Here is an 18,324-nt window from a genome sequence, read left to right as displayed (position 1 = left end):
ATCATGCTAAGTGAATTCAGTCAGGCAGAAGACTAATACCGTAAGATCTCACCTACGTGCAGCCTTTTCAAACAAAACAAACAAGCTCATAGACAGACTCGTAGACACAGACTCACAGGTACAGGTTGGTGTACAGAGGCTCGGGAAAGGAGGATGTGAAATCGGTGAACAGGGTCAAAAGATACTAACTTCCAGTTAAAAAATAAATAAATCATGGGGGGTGTTCCCTTCAATGTGGAAACGATAGTTAATAATCCTGCACTACATGTTTGAAAGTTACTGAGAGAGTAGACCATCAAAGTTCTCATCACAGAAAACAAATGTTTGTAACTGTGTGTGGTGAAGGATGTTAACTGGACTTATCATGGTGATGATTTTGTAATATAAATATCAGATCATCGTGTGGGACTCCTGAAACATGTAATGTTCTATGTCGATTACACCTCAGTTAAAAAGAGAAACAGACTCTGAAGGGTCTGTCCAAGTCTTTCTGCTCAGAGGCCTCTCAGCCATCCCTGCCAGAGATGGGCCTCGATATTTTTAGTGGAGGAAGTAGGTTAATGAAAACTGGGATTCTTGGAACAGTAAAGCTAGAAAAAAGGCTGGATACCCACAGCTTCCTGACTCGTTCATCTCAGAGGTCGGAATCAACCCTGGAAAGGGCAGAGATAACCCAGCCCAAGTTACACGGTGGACAGTAGACCAGGTCTTGAACCCACATCTGCCGCCTCTCTCAGCCAGATGTTCCTAGAACAGCTTCCCAAGAGCTTCACATGTGCCTTCAAATGCCACATCATTCACCCATTTAAAGCAAACAGTTCAGTAGCTTTCACATGCAGAGAGTTGTAACCATCGCTGCAGTCAGCATTAGAACGTTTTCATCAGTCCCCTCCAGAATCCATTAGCTCATGGCCGTCACCCGCTTGTGCCCTGTCCTAGGCGCCCCGGACCATCTTTCTGTCTCCGTAGACTTATCTATTTCTGGACAGTCCGTGTAAGTGGAATTCAGTGCATTCAGTCATTCAGCATCTAGTCTTTGTGAACAGGCCTCTTGCACTCAGCACGGAGTCTTCCAGGCTCATCCACGTCATGTGTAATCAGGGCTTCGTTTCTTGTCTCTGATACCATTTACCGTAAGAAGATACCAGGCTCAATCTGTGGGTTCATCAGTCGATGGACACTTGGACTGCTTCCGCATTTTGACTGTGATGAATCACGCTGCTGTGAACGCTCGTGTGTAAGTTTCTATGAGGCTGCACATTTTAATTTCTCTTGAGTGGAAGCTGGGGGTTATATAATCATCCTCTGTTAACCTTCTGAGGCGTTGCCAGGCTGTTTTCCAGAGCCCCACTCCGTGCTGCGTTACACTCCCAGCAGCTGTCCGAGGGCTCCAATTGCCTGTCTTTTTGATTAGAGATGTCCTAGTGGGTGTCAAGTGGCATCTCGTCGTGGTTTTGATTAACACTGCTTTTTTCTTTTTCACCCACGTGCTCAGAACCCTTCGGCAGCTACCAGCTGCATTTGTAAGATCGTAACTCTTTGCTCTGGTTCATTGCTGAGGCCCCCGTTCAACCATAGCGTCTTCCCTGCTAAGGGCCCCTCTGGGAGGGCATCCACCAGACAGGCCACCGATCTCACTGTCTGCCCTCCCCATTTTCTTGAGGCCAGAACACCTTCTGCCTGCTTAGGCTAGCTGTTATGGAAAGTGCATTTTGATTGCAAATTCCCCACATAACATGGAGCATTGGGGTTCTCAGAGCAAAACTGGGAAGGTGTGGGTGGTCTCTTCTAAGGCCGGGGGGCCCTGACCAGGCAGGCAGGCTGCAGGGGGCCTCGGGAGAGGGCGCGGGGCTCAGTCTGTCCCTCCCGCGGCCGTGGGGCAGGTGACGAGGACACAGCACTGGCCAAGTCCCCGGCAAAGCCCGAGCCGGGCAGGACCTTGGTTCCCGTTCTCGACGTTTGCTTTCTTTTTTTAAAAACCTCTGCTCTTCTGCCCAGATTAGGGTCAGGTCCATTTTAGCCTAATCTAAAGTTTCTCTTATGCTTTTATAAGAAACCCACTTAACAGGCTCACTTGTAACAAAGAATCAGCCAGCTTTTTTATTTTAAAAGATGTCTCTCTTGTCTGATCTCCAGGTTCCTGTTATGGTGATGCTTTTGGTTCTGGGGATTCTCTGAATTCACTTCTGTCACAAACACCTGTGTTCATCGAAACCGATGTTGTGAAAATCCTTTACTTAAATGCCCTTAGGGTCCTCCCCAACTTGCCCTGCTCCAATCCCCTTGTAAACAAAAATGGCTTAGGTTTGATTCAGTGGTTTGATTGTGTCTTCATGCTTCCAAATATCGCTGAAGCGTCTTAAATCCAAAAGGTCCCCTTTCTTCACTTTGTCCGATGACTGACAAACGGTTCACCGCCCTCTAGGGAATTTCCCCTGGGTGGGGGCCATTCCCCTCAGCAAGGCAGGACCTTTGCGCAGAAATAATTTCTAAACAGGTCTACCCCTCCACCACCCAGCCTCCCCCCTTCAACCGAAGTGAATTAATCACCCGCAGAAGGCCAAGGCAACCTGCCCCTTTGCTGCGGTTATTGTTGGCGCTGAGTCGCTGAGTCGAGTCCGACTCTTTGTGACCCCATGGACTGCAGCCCACCGCCCACCAGGCTCCTCTGTCCATGGGATTCTCCAGGGAAGAACACTGGAGTGGTTGCCATCTCCTCCAGGGGCTCTTCCCCACCCGGGGACTGGACCCGGGTCTCCTGCTCTGCAGGCGGGCTCTTCCTACTGGGAAATCCCTTCCCAGTAGGAACCTTTATTTCAGTGGGGAGCTTACAGCCCAGAAGCTGAGTTGGAAGCGAGGCAGATGTCATGTCTGGGCCCTGGGGCACAGTTCAGAGAAGAGCAGGGAAAGCATTCTGCCTTCCGATCCCTCAGCTGCGCCTGGACATGGTGGCTGTCCGGTCAGCAGGTCTCCCCTGGGAGCTCAGTTCTCGGGGCCCTAAGAGTCACTGCGCGTCCGGGTGTGCGGGCCGGCGCCTCCCTCGCCAGCAGGTGGCGCTGCGGCCCTGCAGCGTGCGGACAGCGCCCCGCGGTCCCTGCTCTCCGCCGGGCCCCGGCGGGGCCCGGGGAACCAGCCGTTCGGGGGCTGCTCTCCCCGGCCCGACCCTCCGCCCGGCTCCAGCGGACCCAGCCGCTCAGGGGCTGCTCCCCGCCCGGCCCCCCGCCCGGTCCCGCGGACCCAGCCGCTCACTGGGCTTCCTCCTCCAGGTCTGTGCGCGCTCTCCATCAACCATTCCAATTCCTACGTGGCCTACCCCGGGAGCCTGACCACAGGCGAGATTGTGCTCTACGATGGACACTCCCTGGTAAGTCCGCGCGGCCGCGTGGTCAGCTCCGGGTGAGGGGCGGGCTCGCAGCCGGGAGGTGAGGGGCGGGCGGGGCCGCGGCCCTGGGTGTGCACGGGACCATCACGCGCTCTGCGCCCGTCGCCATGCGTCCACGTCGCCACGAGGCAGTCAAATGGAGTGACGCGTGTCCTGTGGGCCGCGGTGCGCTCTGCGACGCCTGCGCCTGTGCTGCCCCTGCCCACCGAGCTCCCCGGAGCCGGGCCCCAGAGGTGCATCAGCTCACGGCTGGTCACCGTCTCCCCAAGGGCAGGAGAAGGGACAGAAACGCAGCGGCCTTGAAGCGGAACCTAGACCCAGACAGCCCGGCAAAGGGGGGAGGGCGTCTCGGAAGGAAGGGGGAGGGGCGGGAGGTGGACGGCACCCCGGCGCCCCGCCATCGACCCCGCCGGCCCTGTCGCCAACAGAAGCCCGTGTGCACCATTGCTGCCCACGAGGGCACGCTGGCCGCCATCGCCTTCAACTCCTCGGGCTCCAGGCTGGCCAGCGCCTCAGAGAAGGTGAGTGCTGCCCGCGGCCGTGTCCTTGGGGGCCCCCCTCTGCCAGGGGTGCGGAGGGCCCCAGGCGCCAAGGAGCTGCTGGGGGGGACCGTGGCACCAGCGCTCGGAACTCACTTTAGAGGGAGGCCCTCGACCCCGAGTGTGCCGCCTCATCTATCATCTCCTCAGACCCAGGGCCTCCGCGTGTAGGGCGTGAGCAGTTCTGCCCAGAGCCTGGCGGTCTGACCAAGAACCGGCGTGCCCGTCCTCACAGACAGATCGGGGTTCTGGGAATCCAGAGCAGACGGATGGAGCAGCCAGCGCCTTGGGCTTGGGTGGGGAGGACAGGGAGACGGAGGCTGTTCAAGTCACCTTCCAAGAGCAGCTTACACGGCACGTGGACAGCCCTCCGTGTTTTCTCTCCGGGGTCAGATGGTCCAGACCAATCCAGGGAGCTCCCCTCCAAAGGGGCAGGTCTGCAGGAAGAAACGCCCACCTGCTCTCTCCTCCAGGGCACTGTCATCCGGGTATTCTCCGTTCCCGACGGGCAGAAGCTCTATGAGTTCCGGAGAGGGATGAAAAGGTCTGTGTTCACCGTGTGTGTCTGCGCGTGCTCAGTCGCTTCAGTCGTGTCCGACTCTACGGCCCCAAGGACTGTAGGCCACCAGGCTCCTCTGTCCATGGGATTCTCCAGGCAACAATACTGGGGTGGGTTGCCATGCCCTTCTCCAAGGGATCTTCCCGACCCAGGGATTGAACCCGAGTCTCTTGTGTCTCCTGCATTGGCAGGCGGGTTCTTTACCACTAGTGCCACCAGGGAAGCCCTAAAACCCAGTGTACGTGCCTGAAGTTTAAAATATGCCTCATTGTTAAACAATGCTGACCATCACGTGAGCCTTGAGCGAGTCAACCCTTTTATAGTTGTCACACCAAGGACCGCTGATGACAGATCACCATGACAAATAGAATAATCACGAGAAAGCTTAAAATATGTTAAGCGGGACCGAAACGTGACCCAGAGACACAGAGGGAGCGCATGCTGTGGGGAAGACCGCCCCAGAGGACAAGCTCCACGCAGGGCCCACGAGCCCCCAGTTCGTAAAAATCGCAGTCTGCAGCCACCACGAGGTGAAGCCCAACGCATCGAGGCCTGCCTGCGCCCGGACTCTCCGGGATACGTTTATGTGTCTCTTTTCTTATGAAGCTGATTCCAAGCAGGAGGCCGCTCGCCTCGCTCGTTCCCGGGCTCACCCTCCCCCTGTGGCTGTGTCTGCAGGTACGTGACCATCAGCTCCCTGGCTTTCAGCATGGACTCGCAGTTCCTCTGCGCCTCCAGCAACACAGAGACCGTGCACATCTTCAAGCTGGAGCATCTCGCCAACAGGTAGGACCGGAAACCCCCTGGAGACTAGAGCAGGGCCCACCTGCAGGCCGAGGATCGGGCTCCTCCCCTCAGGCCAGCAGCGGTGTAAAACCAGAGATGAAGTGCACAATCAGCGGGATGTGCTTGCGTGCGTGCATGCTAAGCCGCTTCAGTCGTGTCCGACTCTGTGTGACCCCGTGGACTGTAGCCCGCCAGGCTCCTCTGTCCATGGGACTCTCCAGGCCAGAATACTGGAGTGGGTTATCATGCTCTCCTCCAGGGCATCTTCCCGACCCAGGGATCGAACCCACACTAGTGCTACCTTGGCTTGAATCATCCCCAAACCATCCCCTCCCCCTTAGTCCGTGGAAGAACTGTCTACCATGAATCCAGGCCCTGGTGCCCAAAAGGCTGGGGACCGATGAACGAGAGGAGTGGGGTCCTGGTCTGACCAGCGCCCCCTGACTTCTCTGCTAAGGCCGCGAGCCTGTGTTACTCGCTGTCTCCACCAACGTGGTGAGTGTGTCAGCGGCAGACTCGGGGCGACCCCTGGGGCTCAGGGGCTGCCCTCCTGAGCCCGCAGCCGCGCTCCCGTAAGCAGGAGGCCGCAGGCAGGTGAGCTGCTGTGACTGGACTCCCGTGTGCTCGTCTGCAGAACCTGACGCAACAACGATCGTGTGTGCGTGTGAAGTCTCTGGCAGGTTCCTTGTAGTGTAGCGCTGGGCTCAGAGGGAAACCAACTCAGCACTCAGCAGAGCGCTCTCGGTGGGCTCTCGGTGTCAATACGGCCATGCTCAGGCCAGCCTTGTGCCAGAGCCTTGAGCGTGGACCTGCTTCGCCCCTGCTGAGCTTTTAAAACTGAAGATCTGTGGCCGTTCTGCCACCCGGGCCAACTTCCCACCCCCAGCGTCTGCTGGCTTTCTGTCTCTGGGTCACATTTTGGTCGTCCTGAGCATATTTCAAACTTTGGCGTGATTATTCCGTTTTCATGGTGAGCTGTCATCGGTGATCTTTGGTGTGAGGATTGCAAAAGGATGTACGACTCGTTGAGGGCTCAGGTGATGGTCAGCATCTTTTAGCAATAAGGCATGCTTTAAATGAAGGCATGGACGCTGTTTTTAGACATCTTGCCAGTGTACACTAACCAGGCTGCAAGATAGCGTGAGCATCACCATTACACACATGGGAAAAACAAAACAGCTGTGTGACACGCTGTGTTGCTGGGACTGGATCTGAGCTGGCAGCATCCCCACGGTCTGCCTGAGTGCTTCCTCTCCAGCACCACGCGCCTGCCTGGGCCTCCAGGGCTCCAGGCTGACCCTGGGCGGGGAGAGCCTGTGCTGGGCTGCAGCCCGGGGCGTGTGCGTCGGTGTCACAGACTTCATGGCGAGGAGCAGCACATGCTCGCGGCCCACCGTGCAGCAGTCAGGGCATCTAAAACAGTGTCTGTGTTTCTCTGGCCGTGTTGGGCTCAGTGGCAGCACAGGGACTCCTCTCTAGTTGCCTCAGGCCTCCCTGCCTCGTCCACCCGGGCGCTGACTCCCGCTGCTCGTGTGTCTTTGCATCCGACCTGTCTTCCCACCACTCCCCCACCCCGACTCTGAGTCAGACCTGCCTCAGGGCCCAGCCTGGGACTCCCCCAAAGCCTCCTGCCCACTGCAACCCCAGAGACCCCATTATGAGAGAGCACCTGCTGTGCGCCCGCCCCGCGGTGTGGCTGCTTCAGTTCTCCGAGCAGGCAACCCGAAGGCCCCGCCTCCCGGGGAGGCGCACCCCGGCCGTGCTCCCGGCGGCCCCCTGGCTGGGCGCCCCTGCGGACACGCTCACGTCTTCTCTCCGCACGTCTGTGTTGCGTCCGCCTCAGATGCGGAGCCTGGGTGCAGCCGGGGCCTCTGTAGACCCCAGCCCCTCAGCACAGAGCCCCAGGGACCGCAGGCCTGTCCGTGAAGCCAGGACGCTGGGAGGACATGGGCCTGGGAGCGCCGGGCGCCTCTGGACGAGACCCCACGGCCAGGGGATGTCCAGGTGGTGATGGCGAGAAGCAAACCCCAGGGCCCTGAGCTGGGGCCGCTTCCCCCCGTCTGTCCGTGTCCCCACTGTCCGTCCCGCGTCCTGCCCCTGTCCTGCGTCCCCCCTTCCGTCCCGCATACCCCCGTCCACCCCGCATCCCGCTCCCGTCTGTCTCGCGTCCACCCCGCCCCCCCCCCGCCCCCCGCCGCCCGTCCGCCCCTCATCCCGCCCCCGTCTGTCCCGCGTCCACCCCGACCGCCCTGCTCCCGTCTGTCCCGCGTTCCCCCATTTGTCCCGCGTTCCCCGTCCGCCCTTCATCCCGCCCCCGACTGTCCCGCGTCCCCCCGTCTGTCCCCCGTCTCCCCGTCCGTCCCGTGTCCCCCTGTCCGTCCTGCAGCCTCAGCGGGTTGCCCCGGGTATGCATCTGTCCTGCCCGGCACGGAGGCAGGTGTGCGTCCTGTCCACTGCCGGCTCACGGCAGAGCCGTCCCGTCCTCCACCCTCCTGTCTGGCAGAGACCCCGGGATGGGGCACAGGTGGCGGCTGCAGAGGGCGCAGCAGGCCCCGTGGACTCCCCCACCTGTGAGCATCCTGGCGCCCACTCAGGTGGCTCCGGACCGTAAGGCTACACCGCGCAGGCCTCTCGCCCCGGGGTTCGCTGCCCACACAGTCTGGCCTCGAGGTCTGACTCTGAGATCGGCCTGTTCTTTTCTGGGTGAGCCCAGAACAGGCCTGGGCTTGTTACAGCGGCCAGGGACCGACTCCGTCTCCCTCTCCCCAGCCCCCTCCCAGCAGCCTAGAAATCAGAGCCATGATCAGTTTCCACCTCCTGAATGGAGAGAGGCCGCAGCACCCGGAGCCGCTCAGCTGCCATGCGAGGGCTCCTCCCCGGAACACACGAGCCCTTGGGGCACGGCTGGCAGGGCACGTCCCCAGCCACCGTGGGCAGGATGTCACAGCAGGGCACGGCCCCTTCCTGTGCGGAGGCCTGGGGGGCGGTGCTCGGTCTCACCCTCGCTCACCTTGCTCCCCAGCCGACCCGAGGAGCCCTCAACCTGGACCGGCTACATGGGGAAGATGTTCCTGGCTGCATCCAGCTACCTCCCCACCCAGGTGTCCGACATGATGAACCAGGACAGGGCCTTCGCCACCGGGCGTCTGGGCTTCTCCGGCCACAGGAACATCTGCACCCTCGCCACGTATGTCCAGCCCCCCACCCCACCCCCACCCCCGCCAGGCAGAAACCCTCACTGATTTATTTCCCAAAGTGTGGGATGCCCCAAACATGCAAACGTATTTAAGGGAAAGCCTAGAGAAGGGAGCCAGGAAGGGCAAGTAAAGGCAGACCCGTGCCCCTCCACTCCACCCCACCACCTTGCCATCCAGCACCCCTCCCCCACCATCAGCCAGTCTCCGTCTGCTTGGTCTCTTCTCCTCCGGGGCAGCTGCAAGCTGGCACGGAAGTTTTAACCTCCTCATTCCAGTGATACTGTCTCGAAGAAGTTTCCCATTTTTATGGATTTATAAAGTTCCAAAGTCCAGGTGCAAACTCCTGTGGGGTGGACAGACGTCTTATCTAAGACCTTTAAGCGCGCCTGTTAAAGCTGAACTTTGGAAAGATTTTTGTAAAACTAGCCCGTCAATAACCTCAGATATGCAGATGACACCACCCTTATGGCAGAAAGTGAAGAACTAAAAAGCCTCTTGATGAAAGTGAAGGAGGAGAGTGAAAAAGTTGGCTTAAAGCTCAACATTCAGAAACTAAGATCATGGCATCTGGTCCCATCACTTCATGGGAAATAGATGGGGAAACAGTGGAAACAGTGGCTGAGTTTATTTTTTTGGGCTCCAAAATCACTACAGATGGTGACTGCAGCCATGAAATTAAGATGCTTACTCCTTGGAAGGAAAGTTATGACCAACCTAGATAGCATATTCAAAAGCAGAGACATTCCTTTGCCAACAAAGGTCCGTCTAGTCAAGGCTATGGTTTTTCCAGTGGTCATGTATGGATGTGAGAGTTGGACTGTGAAGAAAGCTGAGCGCTGAAGAATTGATGCTTTTGAACTGTGGTGTTGGAGAAGACTCTTGAGAGTCCCTTGAACTCCAAGGAGATCCAACCAGTCCATCCTAAAGGAGATCAGTCCTGGGTGTTCATTGGAAGGACTGATGCTAAAGCTGAAACTCAAATACTTTGGCCACCTCATGCGAAGAGTTGACTCTTTGGAAAAGACCCTGATGCTGGGAGGGATTGGGGTCAGGAGGAGAAGGGGACGACAGAGGATGAGATGGCTGGATGGCATCACCAACTCAATGGACATGGGTTTGGGTAAACTCCGGGAGTTGGTGATGGACAGGGAATCCTGGCGTGCTGCGATTCATGGGGTCGCAAAGAGTCGGACAGGACTGAGCGACTGAATTGAACTGAACTGAGCCCGTAAAGTTGGGGACCAGTTTCCCACCGTTTCCTTCGCTGTTAAAGATAGAGGCAGCATCCCACTGGGCCTGCTGTGCAGGGTTCAGGAGCGACCTTTTGTCTCATCCACACAGTTACATTCAAAGACAAGGAGCCATCGTCAAGGGACATCAGTAGGACACACCGCAAGGAGATCCCCAGAAACCCAGGCTCCCGGCCACCGGGCCTCGGGCGTGTGGAGGGCGGGACCCGGCGCTGGGGAGGTGTAGGCGTGGGGCGGCGGGGGGGGGGGGGGGGGGGGCCGCGGGGGGCGGGGCTTGGCCCCTGGAAACGGGTCTGAGCCCACACACGCACGTGGGCACCGCAGCGCGTGTCTTCTCGGCCCTCAGGATCCAGAAGCTGCCGCGGCTCCTGGTCGTCTCGTCCAGTGGGCACCTTTACGTCTACAACCTGGACCCTCAGGACGGAGGAGACTGTGTCCTAATCAAGACCCACAGGTGAAGAGGCCAGTTGTCAGAAAGCCGGGCTTTCACGACTCGCTGTTGCGTCCCCTGAGCCCAGAGCAGAGGGGGCACGGGGTGCGCGAGGTGCAGGGGTGTGGTGCAGGGGGAGCCGCCGGGGTGTGGGGTGGCGGGGGCGGGGGGGCGCCAGGGTGCGGGGGTGGGGTGCAGGGCCCCTGGGTGCGGGGATGGCGCTGGGGTGTGAGGTGCAGGTGTGTGCCGTGCGAGAGGATGCAAGGGTGCGGGTGCAGAGGGGGCGCCGGGGTGCTGGGGGGCGCTGGGGGGCGGGGCCCCGGGGTGCGGGGAGCCCGGGGTGCGGGGGCAGGGTGCGGTGGGGGCCCGGAGTGCGGGGGCGGGGGCCCCCGCTGGGTGTCGGGCTCCCGTTGGCTCAGCAGCAGGCATGCCGGGCTATCCCTGCCGGCCCCTCCTTCCCCGGGGTCCCTGGGACGTGTTTGCCAAACTGAACGGAGACCTCTCCTGCCGTCTGCGGGCAGGACGCCCCTGGCCTGGGCCCCCTGGAGAGCCGGCCTGCGCATCCCCGCCTGGACCGCACAGGTGGGCGCAGGTTCCGGAACCAGGGATGGGACGTTCATGACTGACCCGGCCGTCGGAGGGCGTGCTGGTCCGGGGAACCGACGCGGGGCTGCGCCTGAACCCGGGGCCAGGCCCGGCCTCCCCGGCTCTTCCTCGGGAGGTGTCCTGGGCGGGAGGTGAACACTCGTCTCTCCCTGCCCCCTCCATCGCTGCCGGTAGCTTGCTTGGCTCAGGAACCAGCGAAGAGAATAAAGAAAATGACCTCAGACCGCCCTTACCTCAGTCTTACGCCGCGACGGTAGCCAGGCCAAGCGCGTCCGCAGCCTCCACCGTGCCGGGTGAGCGGGCCCGGGGGGCCTGGGTGGTCACCGAGCCGGGTGAGTGGGCCCAGGGGGCCTGGGTGGTCACCGTGCCGGGTGGGCCCGCGGGTTACTGAGTGGTCACCGTGCCGGGTGGGTGGGCCCGCGACCTAGGCCTGAGATCAGCGCCCCCAGCGTTTCTCACACCGCACTGCCGTTCTGCAGGTTACTCCGAGGACGGCGGGGCGCTCCGCGGGGAGGTCATTCCCGAACACGAGTTTGCAACGGGACCGGTTTGTCTGGACGACGAGAACGAGTTCCCTCCTGTGAGCACCGGAGGCCCCTAGAGCTCGGTCCCTGTGCCTGGAAGGGCCCTCCCCTCCGCCCGGGCGGAGCCTCTTTCCCGTTGTCTGCTCCGCACCACCTAATCCTGCCCGGACACCCGGGAGGCCAGCGGGGTTTAGCGTGCGGTGGGCCTCCGCCCAGACTAGCCCACCCGCGTGTTAGGACGGCGCGTTCTCTCCCAGGCGGTCTCGCGGCCTCCCCCCGTTCAGAGACCGGGGCCTCAGTTCCGCTTCTTTAGCTGTGTTTTCACAGCTCACGGGGGAGGAACCTGCCCGTAAACTCCTTTTCCCGAGGTGCCTCATGTCCTAGCAGAACGTTGGCGCCCTCGTGCTACAGGTGATGCTCTGACAGGACGGGGCCCTCGGCCCCTCTTCTCTGACAGACAGACCCTGCAGAGCCACTTGTCAGCGGGGACCTCCCCCACCCCCGACCCCTCTAGCCCAGCCCCCCACCCAGCCCCTGCTTCAGCCCTGCCGGCAGAGGCGGCCCCAGGCTGGGCTGGGCGCTGGGCAGGGCTCCTTCTCACGTCTTGGGGAGAGGAGAAGCTTGTCCCCCTGGCTCTGAGCCTTCAAGCTTCTGTTCCGGGCAGCAGAGAGCCCTTCTAGTGAGCTTTAGTTAGAGAGCAGCCGGGACGGTCAGCTTGGAATCATCTCGAGATGGAAGCAGTGTTTAGGCCTAAACGTGGGGGGCTCCCTGACCGTTCCTCCTGGAGGCAGAGAGAGGCAGCCGCTGGGGCACAGGTCTTGGGGACCAGTGTTTTCTCTCCGTGCTGATTTCATGCCAGGTGGATTCCATTTGCAAGAGGATGGAGGGGGAGTCTGGCTTCTCTCTTGCATAGATCTGTAGGACAGTCTAAGCAGAGGAAAGAAAGGGAGGGGGCCTCCCTGGTGGGCCAGTGGTTAAGACTCCACACTTCTCACACTGGTGCAGGTGTGATCTCTGTTCGAGGAATTAAGATCTCATATGCCACATGTTACAGCCAAAAAATACAAAACAAAAAGCTGCCACGGGCCCTTCGTGCAGGGGCTGAAAGGCCACATTCGTCATTTCCCAAAAGGCTCCATGGGGTGCTGCGTGAGACGGACATTTCTGGCTTTTTATAGCTCGTCGCACACAGTGCCAGCAAGTGAAGTTGGCATTTCAGGGGTAGAAAGCAGTCGTCGTTAAAACTGTGCGCTTAAAAACATTTGTTGGCTCAATGCTTCCCAGTAGGGCAGTTGTTTTGCTTTGGGGGTTCTCTTGCCCCTCCTCACTACAGAGGGAGCTTTTCTGTCCCCCAAAACTTGGCATCTGGGTCCTGAAGTTGCATCCTTGGAACCCAGAGCAGGTCAGATGCAGTGGTTTATGGGACCTTCCTACACGTCATCAGATCCCACTTCAGCAGTTATAGAAGTCTGGGGCTGCTGTAAAAGATGATTGGATTATGAGACTCTCAGCTGTAACCAGAGCAGACCTGGAAACCTCTTATATTTACAGAACCGGGTTACCTGGATATTGGCATTCAGAGGTGATCTCTTGCCAAAGAAAACCTGTATCAAATTAAAGGTACCCCATGTTATTTGGTGTACCTGTTATTTGATACATCATTCGGAGTAAAAAACAAAAAACTGGAGATGCTTAAGAATTAGCGACAGAATGGGATGCCTGTCTGCTTAGGCAATGCCAAGGGAGCCTGGGAGGAGCCAGTCGTCCCGTCTCCCACATCAGCACCAGATGAGTGGAAGCTGCTTTAAATTGCATTGGGGCTTCTTATTTATATACGAGTGGGAGTGTCCGTCACCGAAAGACGGTTCCCTGGAATGCTCGTCAGGCCCTAGTGATTTTGAAGCAGACCCCAAAATTGTGCAGAGACGGCGGGAGGACTCGTGGGGGCCATTGGACCCCAGGCCTGCCCTGAGGCTGCAGGCACAGCGATGGGTAATGAGCGGGTTTCTCCATCTCAGCCACGAGGGTCAGAGGCCTGGTACGTTCTCATGAGAGGGACTGTCTCATTCACGCCCTCGCTGGCTGCGATCATCTATCCGGAGAGTCTAGACACTTCTCTCTGTGCCTGTCCTGAAGTGCCAGGCCCGTTACAAACACTGGCCCAGAAGTCTCATCTCTACCCACATTCCCAAAGGTGCTCTGGGATCCTGATGCATCCTGGGGTCTTAGCAGCTCACAGACAGGAGTGGGGGTTTGCCTGGATAATCCCAAGGGGTCCCTGTGTAGTCACTGCTGATCTTCCTCTTCAAACACACTGACACTCGCCTGGGTAGCATCCCGCTTCCCTCCTTGGGATTTACTTTGCTCTGAGCACAGTGAGAGAAAAGAGGACTGATCGTTTCCGGTCCCTTGGAAAGATGCTGTATTCGGGAAAGATGCTGTATTCGTGAAGGGAGCAGCTTTAGGTCAGTAACAAGTCGACCTTGGCAAGTCTGCATATTTTCTGATGTTCGTCTTACTCTTGGGAGCAGGAGTGAAGGAATTGGGACCAAAGGTGTTTACTGACTTTTTCACAGTGACTTAGCAGTCTGTGTTTACAAGTAAGATGAGCCTTTAAAGAAAATACACATATACATATCAATATGCATATATATTTTGGGCTTCCCTGGTGGCTCAGATGGTAAAAAAAAAATCGGCTTGCAGTGCAGACCTGGGTTGGAAAGATCCCCTGGGGGAGGAAATGGCAACCCACTCCAGTGTTCTTGCCTGGAGAATCCCATGGACAGAGGGGCCTGGTGGGCTGCAGTCTATGGGGTCGCAAAGAGAGACAACCGAACACACAGACACTTGCACACACACACACATATACATATATATTACAAATAGTATTTTCTGCACCCAAAGAAGACAGGTGACCCCCGTGGCCACACTCGAGGGCCGGTCTGTGGACTGATGGATGGGGAACCTCCCCTGGCCCCGCGTGGACACTGACCCGCAGGCACGCCGCCCACCTGTCAGCACCCCCCAGAAAGGGTAAGGCCGCTCTGTTTTGATTTCGGCAGATCACTTCGTGCCGTGGAGATCAGCAGGACAAAGCCACGCCGTCCTGACGGGCAGCAGGACCGCCCCGGTCAGGAGGTTCTGGAGCAAACGAGGAAGGTGGACGAAAGGCAGGCGGTTGAGTGAGCAGTGGGGGCGGGGGACAGAAGCCCCAGGATGTGGATCTCAGCCTGCGGGCGCAGGGGCGACAGGCGCCGGCCGGCCTGCACCCATGTCCTGCCCTAGAAAGGGTGTCCCAGCTGCAGCGTCCACCGGAACGAACCATACCCATCGACAACCCGAACTTTAATGAACAAGGGCATCCTTTTGAACATGTATGCTGTGTATAAAATGTACCTATAGGAACACCTCTCGGAACTGTATTCCTTGTATGTGACTCAGAGAGGCTGTTGTAGCCAGGCAAAAGGTGTTTGCAGTGACCAGAATAAATCATTTATGACCTTTCAGTCCCATTTAGGACACTAATAAAATCATGGCAATGCACTTCTGAGGCTTTAAAATTGTACTTCTTTGTGGTTTGAGGAAGCAGGAAGAATTCCTAAAATCCGCAAAGGACAGACATTTGCCTGTGGAAGGGATGGAGGGAGGTGGGGAGGCTTCTGTGGCGCTTCCGCTCGGAGACAAGCGGGCCTGCGTCACGTCTGCGTCCACCTTGCCCCGGCGTCCCTGGGGGAGCCTCCCGGCCGAAGCGTCTCCGGTCTGCACCCCGCCTCCTGGCCGCACTCAGCACGGTCACAAGCTCCCAGGTGGTCTGCGGGCGCAGGAAAGGCGGGCGGGGCTGCCGGAGACGCCAGAGGGACGGGCCTCCGTTCAAAGGACCGGCAAAACTGGGTACATTTAAAAAAAGAAAAAGGAACTAAAGCGTATTGTGCGCTGCTCGGGGTCACGTCCTGTTCCAGGCAGGCACCTTCACGTCTCGCCTGGTCCTCCTTCAGCGTCCGCCTGCGAGTCCAGTTACATAACCGCCCAAGTTCAGAGGCTGGTCTGACTCCTGACTCCTGTCTTTGCTCACAGCGCGGCCGCGGCGCGCTCTCAAACGGGGACGCAGAGCGATGACTGCAAAACAGCTCTGAGCCCCGTCTTCAAAGCACACGGGGCCGCGGCGGGGGCAGGCACCCGCGGCGTCCTGGTACAGTGCGTCCCTCACGCGGCCCGGCAGCGGCAGGCGGGGCGGCGGGGGTCGCAGCAGGGGCGCACGGAAGGATCCTGGCTGTAATCCGCCCGCGAGACGCGGTCGCGGGCGATGTCGGCGAGGACGCCCGCGAGAGCCGCCGCGACCCTGGGCAGCACCGCCCGGTACTCCGCGCCGCCCCGGTCCAGTGGCGCGGCCTCCGCGAGGTCAGCTTCCAGGTCGAAGATGAGGGGGCGCTCGTGGTGCCGCTCGGGGCCGACGCTCCCGTCGCAGGCTCGGGCTCCGCCTGGGGAGGGGACGGCAGAGACCCCGTCAAGCCAGCGTCGGCCCGAGGTGTGCAGAGCACCCCGATGAATTCTGAGTGCTAACTGGAGTGAGCCCAGAACCGGCGTGCAGCGGAGAGACCGGTTCACCCACACAACAAGTCTGAAGGGCTCAGCAAGGAGGGGATGTGGAGCTCACACAGTGAATGCTATTAAGCTAGACAGGCCTGATAAACACTTCGTGTTCTCCACTGAAGTCCTTAAACGTTCATGCTAGGAGCGAAGACTATGTCCCAGGATGGAGACATTTACCTAAGATTAAGGACAAAATTCAACAGAGCCCAGTTCTAACCAAGTATAAAAGCCAGCCTCCTCAAGTTTAAGGAGATTAGGTGGTAATTAACAGCCCGTGAGGGGGCTACCCTGGTGGCTCAGGGTAAAGAATCCCCTTTCCAATGCAGAAGACTCGGGTTTGATCCCTGGATGCGGAAGATTGTCTGGAGAAGGTAATGGCAGCCCAGTATTCTTGCTTGGAGAACCCCATGGACAGGAAATCCTGGTGGGCTAAGTCCACAGGGTCACAGAACAGACTCACACATAACAATGAATATAAACAACAGCCTAGTTCACCGAAAAATCTAAAATCACGTCCTCAGCACAGGACACATATGTCTTTCTCCAGTCTAATGGAGCAGGTGTCAATTCATCTCAGCCCAAAGCAGGTTTAAGTCATTCGGATGCAGAGTTTCAAGGATGGGAAGTGAGAGAAGAAGGAATCAGAGCTCCCTCAGGCTGCGTCCTCTTTCATCCTGTTCACAGTTTTCACCCCATCTGTTGACATCTCCCTTCTCCCTTTGCTAACTCTCTCAGGAGCTGGGTGACTGTAGAGAAGAGCAGACCTCCCCTGGGGGTCATAATTCCTTTCTGACTGTGATCATTTCCAACAGTCTTATTATGTCGTATGATCTCGGCACTGTGGTGCCAAGGGCTTTCTGGCTGGGTTGCGACTTCTGAAATTAACTCAGCCTGGAGAAACCATACCTCTTCAATAGAGTAATGTAAGGGCTGTAATCTAGAGCTTCCCATCTGAAAGCATAACAAATATCTGAGTGGTTTGCATTTTAGGTCTCGGAGAGTACAACATTCCTGTGGCAGCTTTAATATTCCTCAAGTGATGAACTCAAAAGAACTGGTTTTGCTTTTATGACACATTTTCTTTGGGGTCACTTATTCATGCTCAAGGCAAATAATGTTTGTTCTTTATAATTCTTTGGAAAGCTCTAACTCAAATAACTGAATCAAACTGGAATCCATATCAGATCCCAGATTCGAAAGGGCGTTTTTTTTTTTTTTGCATGGGGTGGGGAGAGGTCTTGTTTTTCATTCATTACAAAAAGGTGTTAGAGTTCCTACCAGATCCAAGATTCTGTGCGAGGCACATCAAGAGGACAAAGATTAAAGAGCTTACAGAGTTGAGCTTGTGTTTAGATGCTCAGTTGTGTCCGACTCCTTGCGACCCCATGGACTGTAACCCACAAGGCTCACAGCAAGAATACTGGAGTGGATTGCCATTTCCTCCACCAGGGATGTTCCTGATCCACGATCAAACCCATGATTCTTCGGTCTCCGGCATTGGCAGGCAGGCTCTTTACCACTAGCACCACTGGCCAGCTGAGTTTAGAGGGCTTAAAACTACTAGGAGAAATAAAAGATGTACTTAAATAACTGGCATATATGGTAAAATGTGGTAAATATCAGAGTTCTCCATATCCTACCAGCTGGGAAGATGAAAAGGCATTCTGCCATCCAGGTGGCCTTAAAAGCTGAGAGGGATTTTAATCTGGAGGCCAAGGAGGGTCATTGCTCTTGGGGAACCAAGACCAGACAAGCACAGGACAGGCTTCCCTGGTGGTCCAGGGGATAAGAATCCGCCTGCCAATGCAGGGGACACAGGTCTGGTCCCTGGTCCGTGAGGCAAACAAGACCGTGTCCACAGTTACTGAAGCCCCTGTGCCCTAGAGCCCGCGCTCCGGAACAAGAGAAGCCGTCACGGTGAGAAGCCCGACACCGCGACGAACAGCAGCCCCTGCTTGCCGCAACTGCGAACGACCTCGCACGCAGAGAGGACCCAGCACGGCCACAGACAAATAAAACTGTTTTAAAAAGAAACGAAAATACAGAACGTCCCTGGTGGCCCAGGGGTTAAGACTCTTTGCTTCCACTAAAAGAGGCGTGGGTTTGATCCCCCGTTGGGGAACTAAGATCCCCATGCTCTGCAGCCAGAAAAAAAAAAAAAAAAATTCAGGGACCCAGGATGGAGGGAATTTGAATTCAGTTGGAAGCAAGAAGCCACTGGAAGGTTTAAGAACCATCCCTGATCTGATACCAGGTTTCTAAAATATGTTAACATTTAAGACACCCACAGGGTGAGCCAAGAAGTAGGAAACCTCAGTTTGCTAAACAGACCTTCTACAAACAACTACTTTCTGAAACAGTCTCTTGTCAGGCAAATTACACTTTAAAGTCTCTCCAAGCCTCCACTGAACATTCAGTCACACGGGCCCCACAAGTAGAACCACGGGGTGAAGCGATTTTC

At 57.5% G+C, this 18,324-nt stretch overlaps 2 protein-coding genes across 16 annotated transcripts in view; one reads left to right on the top strand and one right to left on the bottom strand.

Moving 5' to 3' along the window:
• Window positions 1–14,816, top strand: part of WIPI1 (WD repeat domain, phosphoinositide interacting 1) — a 30,622-nt gene extending 15,806 nt beyond the window's left edge. For both annotated transcript variants that reach the window (XM_086355856.1, XM_086355857.1), the window contains exons 5-13: window positions 3,267–3,364; window positions 3,811–3,903; window positions 4,395–4,465; window positions 5,159–5,266; window positions 8,289–8,453; window positions 10,060–10,167; window positions 10,924–11,042; window positions 11,229–11,329; window positions 14,336–14,816. In XM_086355856.1, the coding sequence (XP_086211982.1) occupies window positions 3,267–3,364; window positions 3,811–3,903; window positions 4,395–4,465; window positions 5,159–5,266; window positions 8,289–8,453; window positions 10,060–10,167; window positions 10,924–11,042; window positions 11,229–11,329; window positions 14,336–14,383 (911 nt within the window). In that variant the 3' untranslated portion in view covers window positions 14,384–14,816. The remainder of the gene's footprint in view (window positions 1–3,266; window positions 3,365–3,810; window positions 3,904–4,394; window positions 4,466–5,158; window positions 5,267–8,288; window positions 8,454–10,059; window positions 10,168–10,923; window positions 11,043–11,228; window positions 11,330–14,335) is intronic.
• A 4-nt stretch (window positions 14,817–14,820) lies between these two features.
• Window positions 14,821–18,324, bottom strand: part of ARSG (arylsulfatase G) — a 103,262-nt gene continuing 99,758 nt past the window's right edge. For all 14 annotated transcript variants that reach the window (XM_086355826.1, XM_086355830.1, XM_086355829.1 and 11 more), the window contains one exon: window positions 14,821–15,751. In XM_086355826.1, the coding sequence (XP_086211952.1) occupies window positions 15,477–15,751 (275 nt within the window). In that variant the 3' untranslated portion in view covers window positions 14,821–15,476. The remainder of the gene's footprint in view (window positions 15,752–18,324) is intronic.

This window comes from Bos grunniens, chromosome 19 (genome assembly GCF_055505025.1).
Source record: "Bos grunniens cultivar Pamir isolate PY7600 chromosome 19, Bosgru_T2T1.0, whole genome shotgun sequence".
Taxonomy (NCBI): Eukaryota; Metazoa; Chordata; class Mammalia; order Artiodactyla; family Bovidae; genus Bos; species Bos grunniens.
This window is presented reverse-complemented; position numbering and strand designations above follow the sequence as displayed.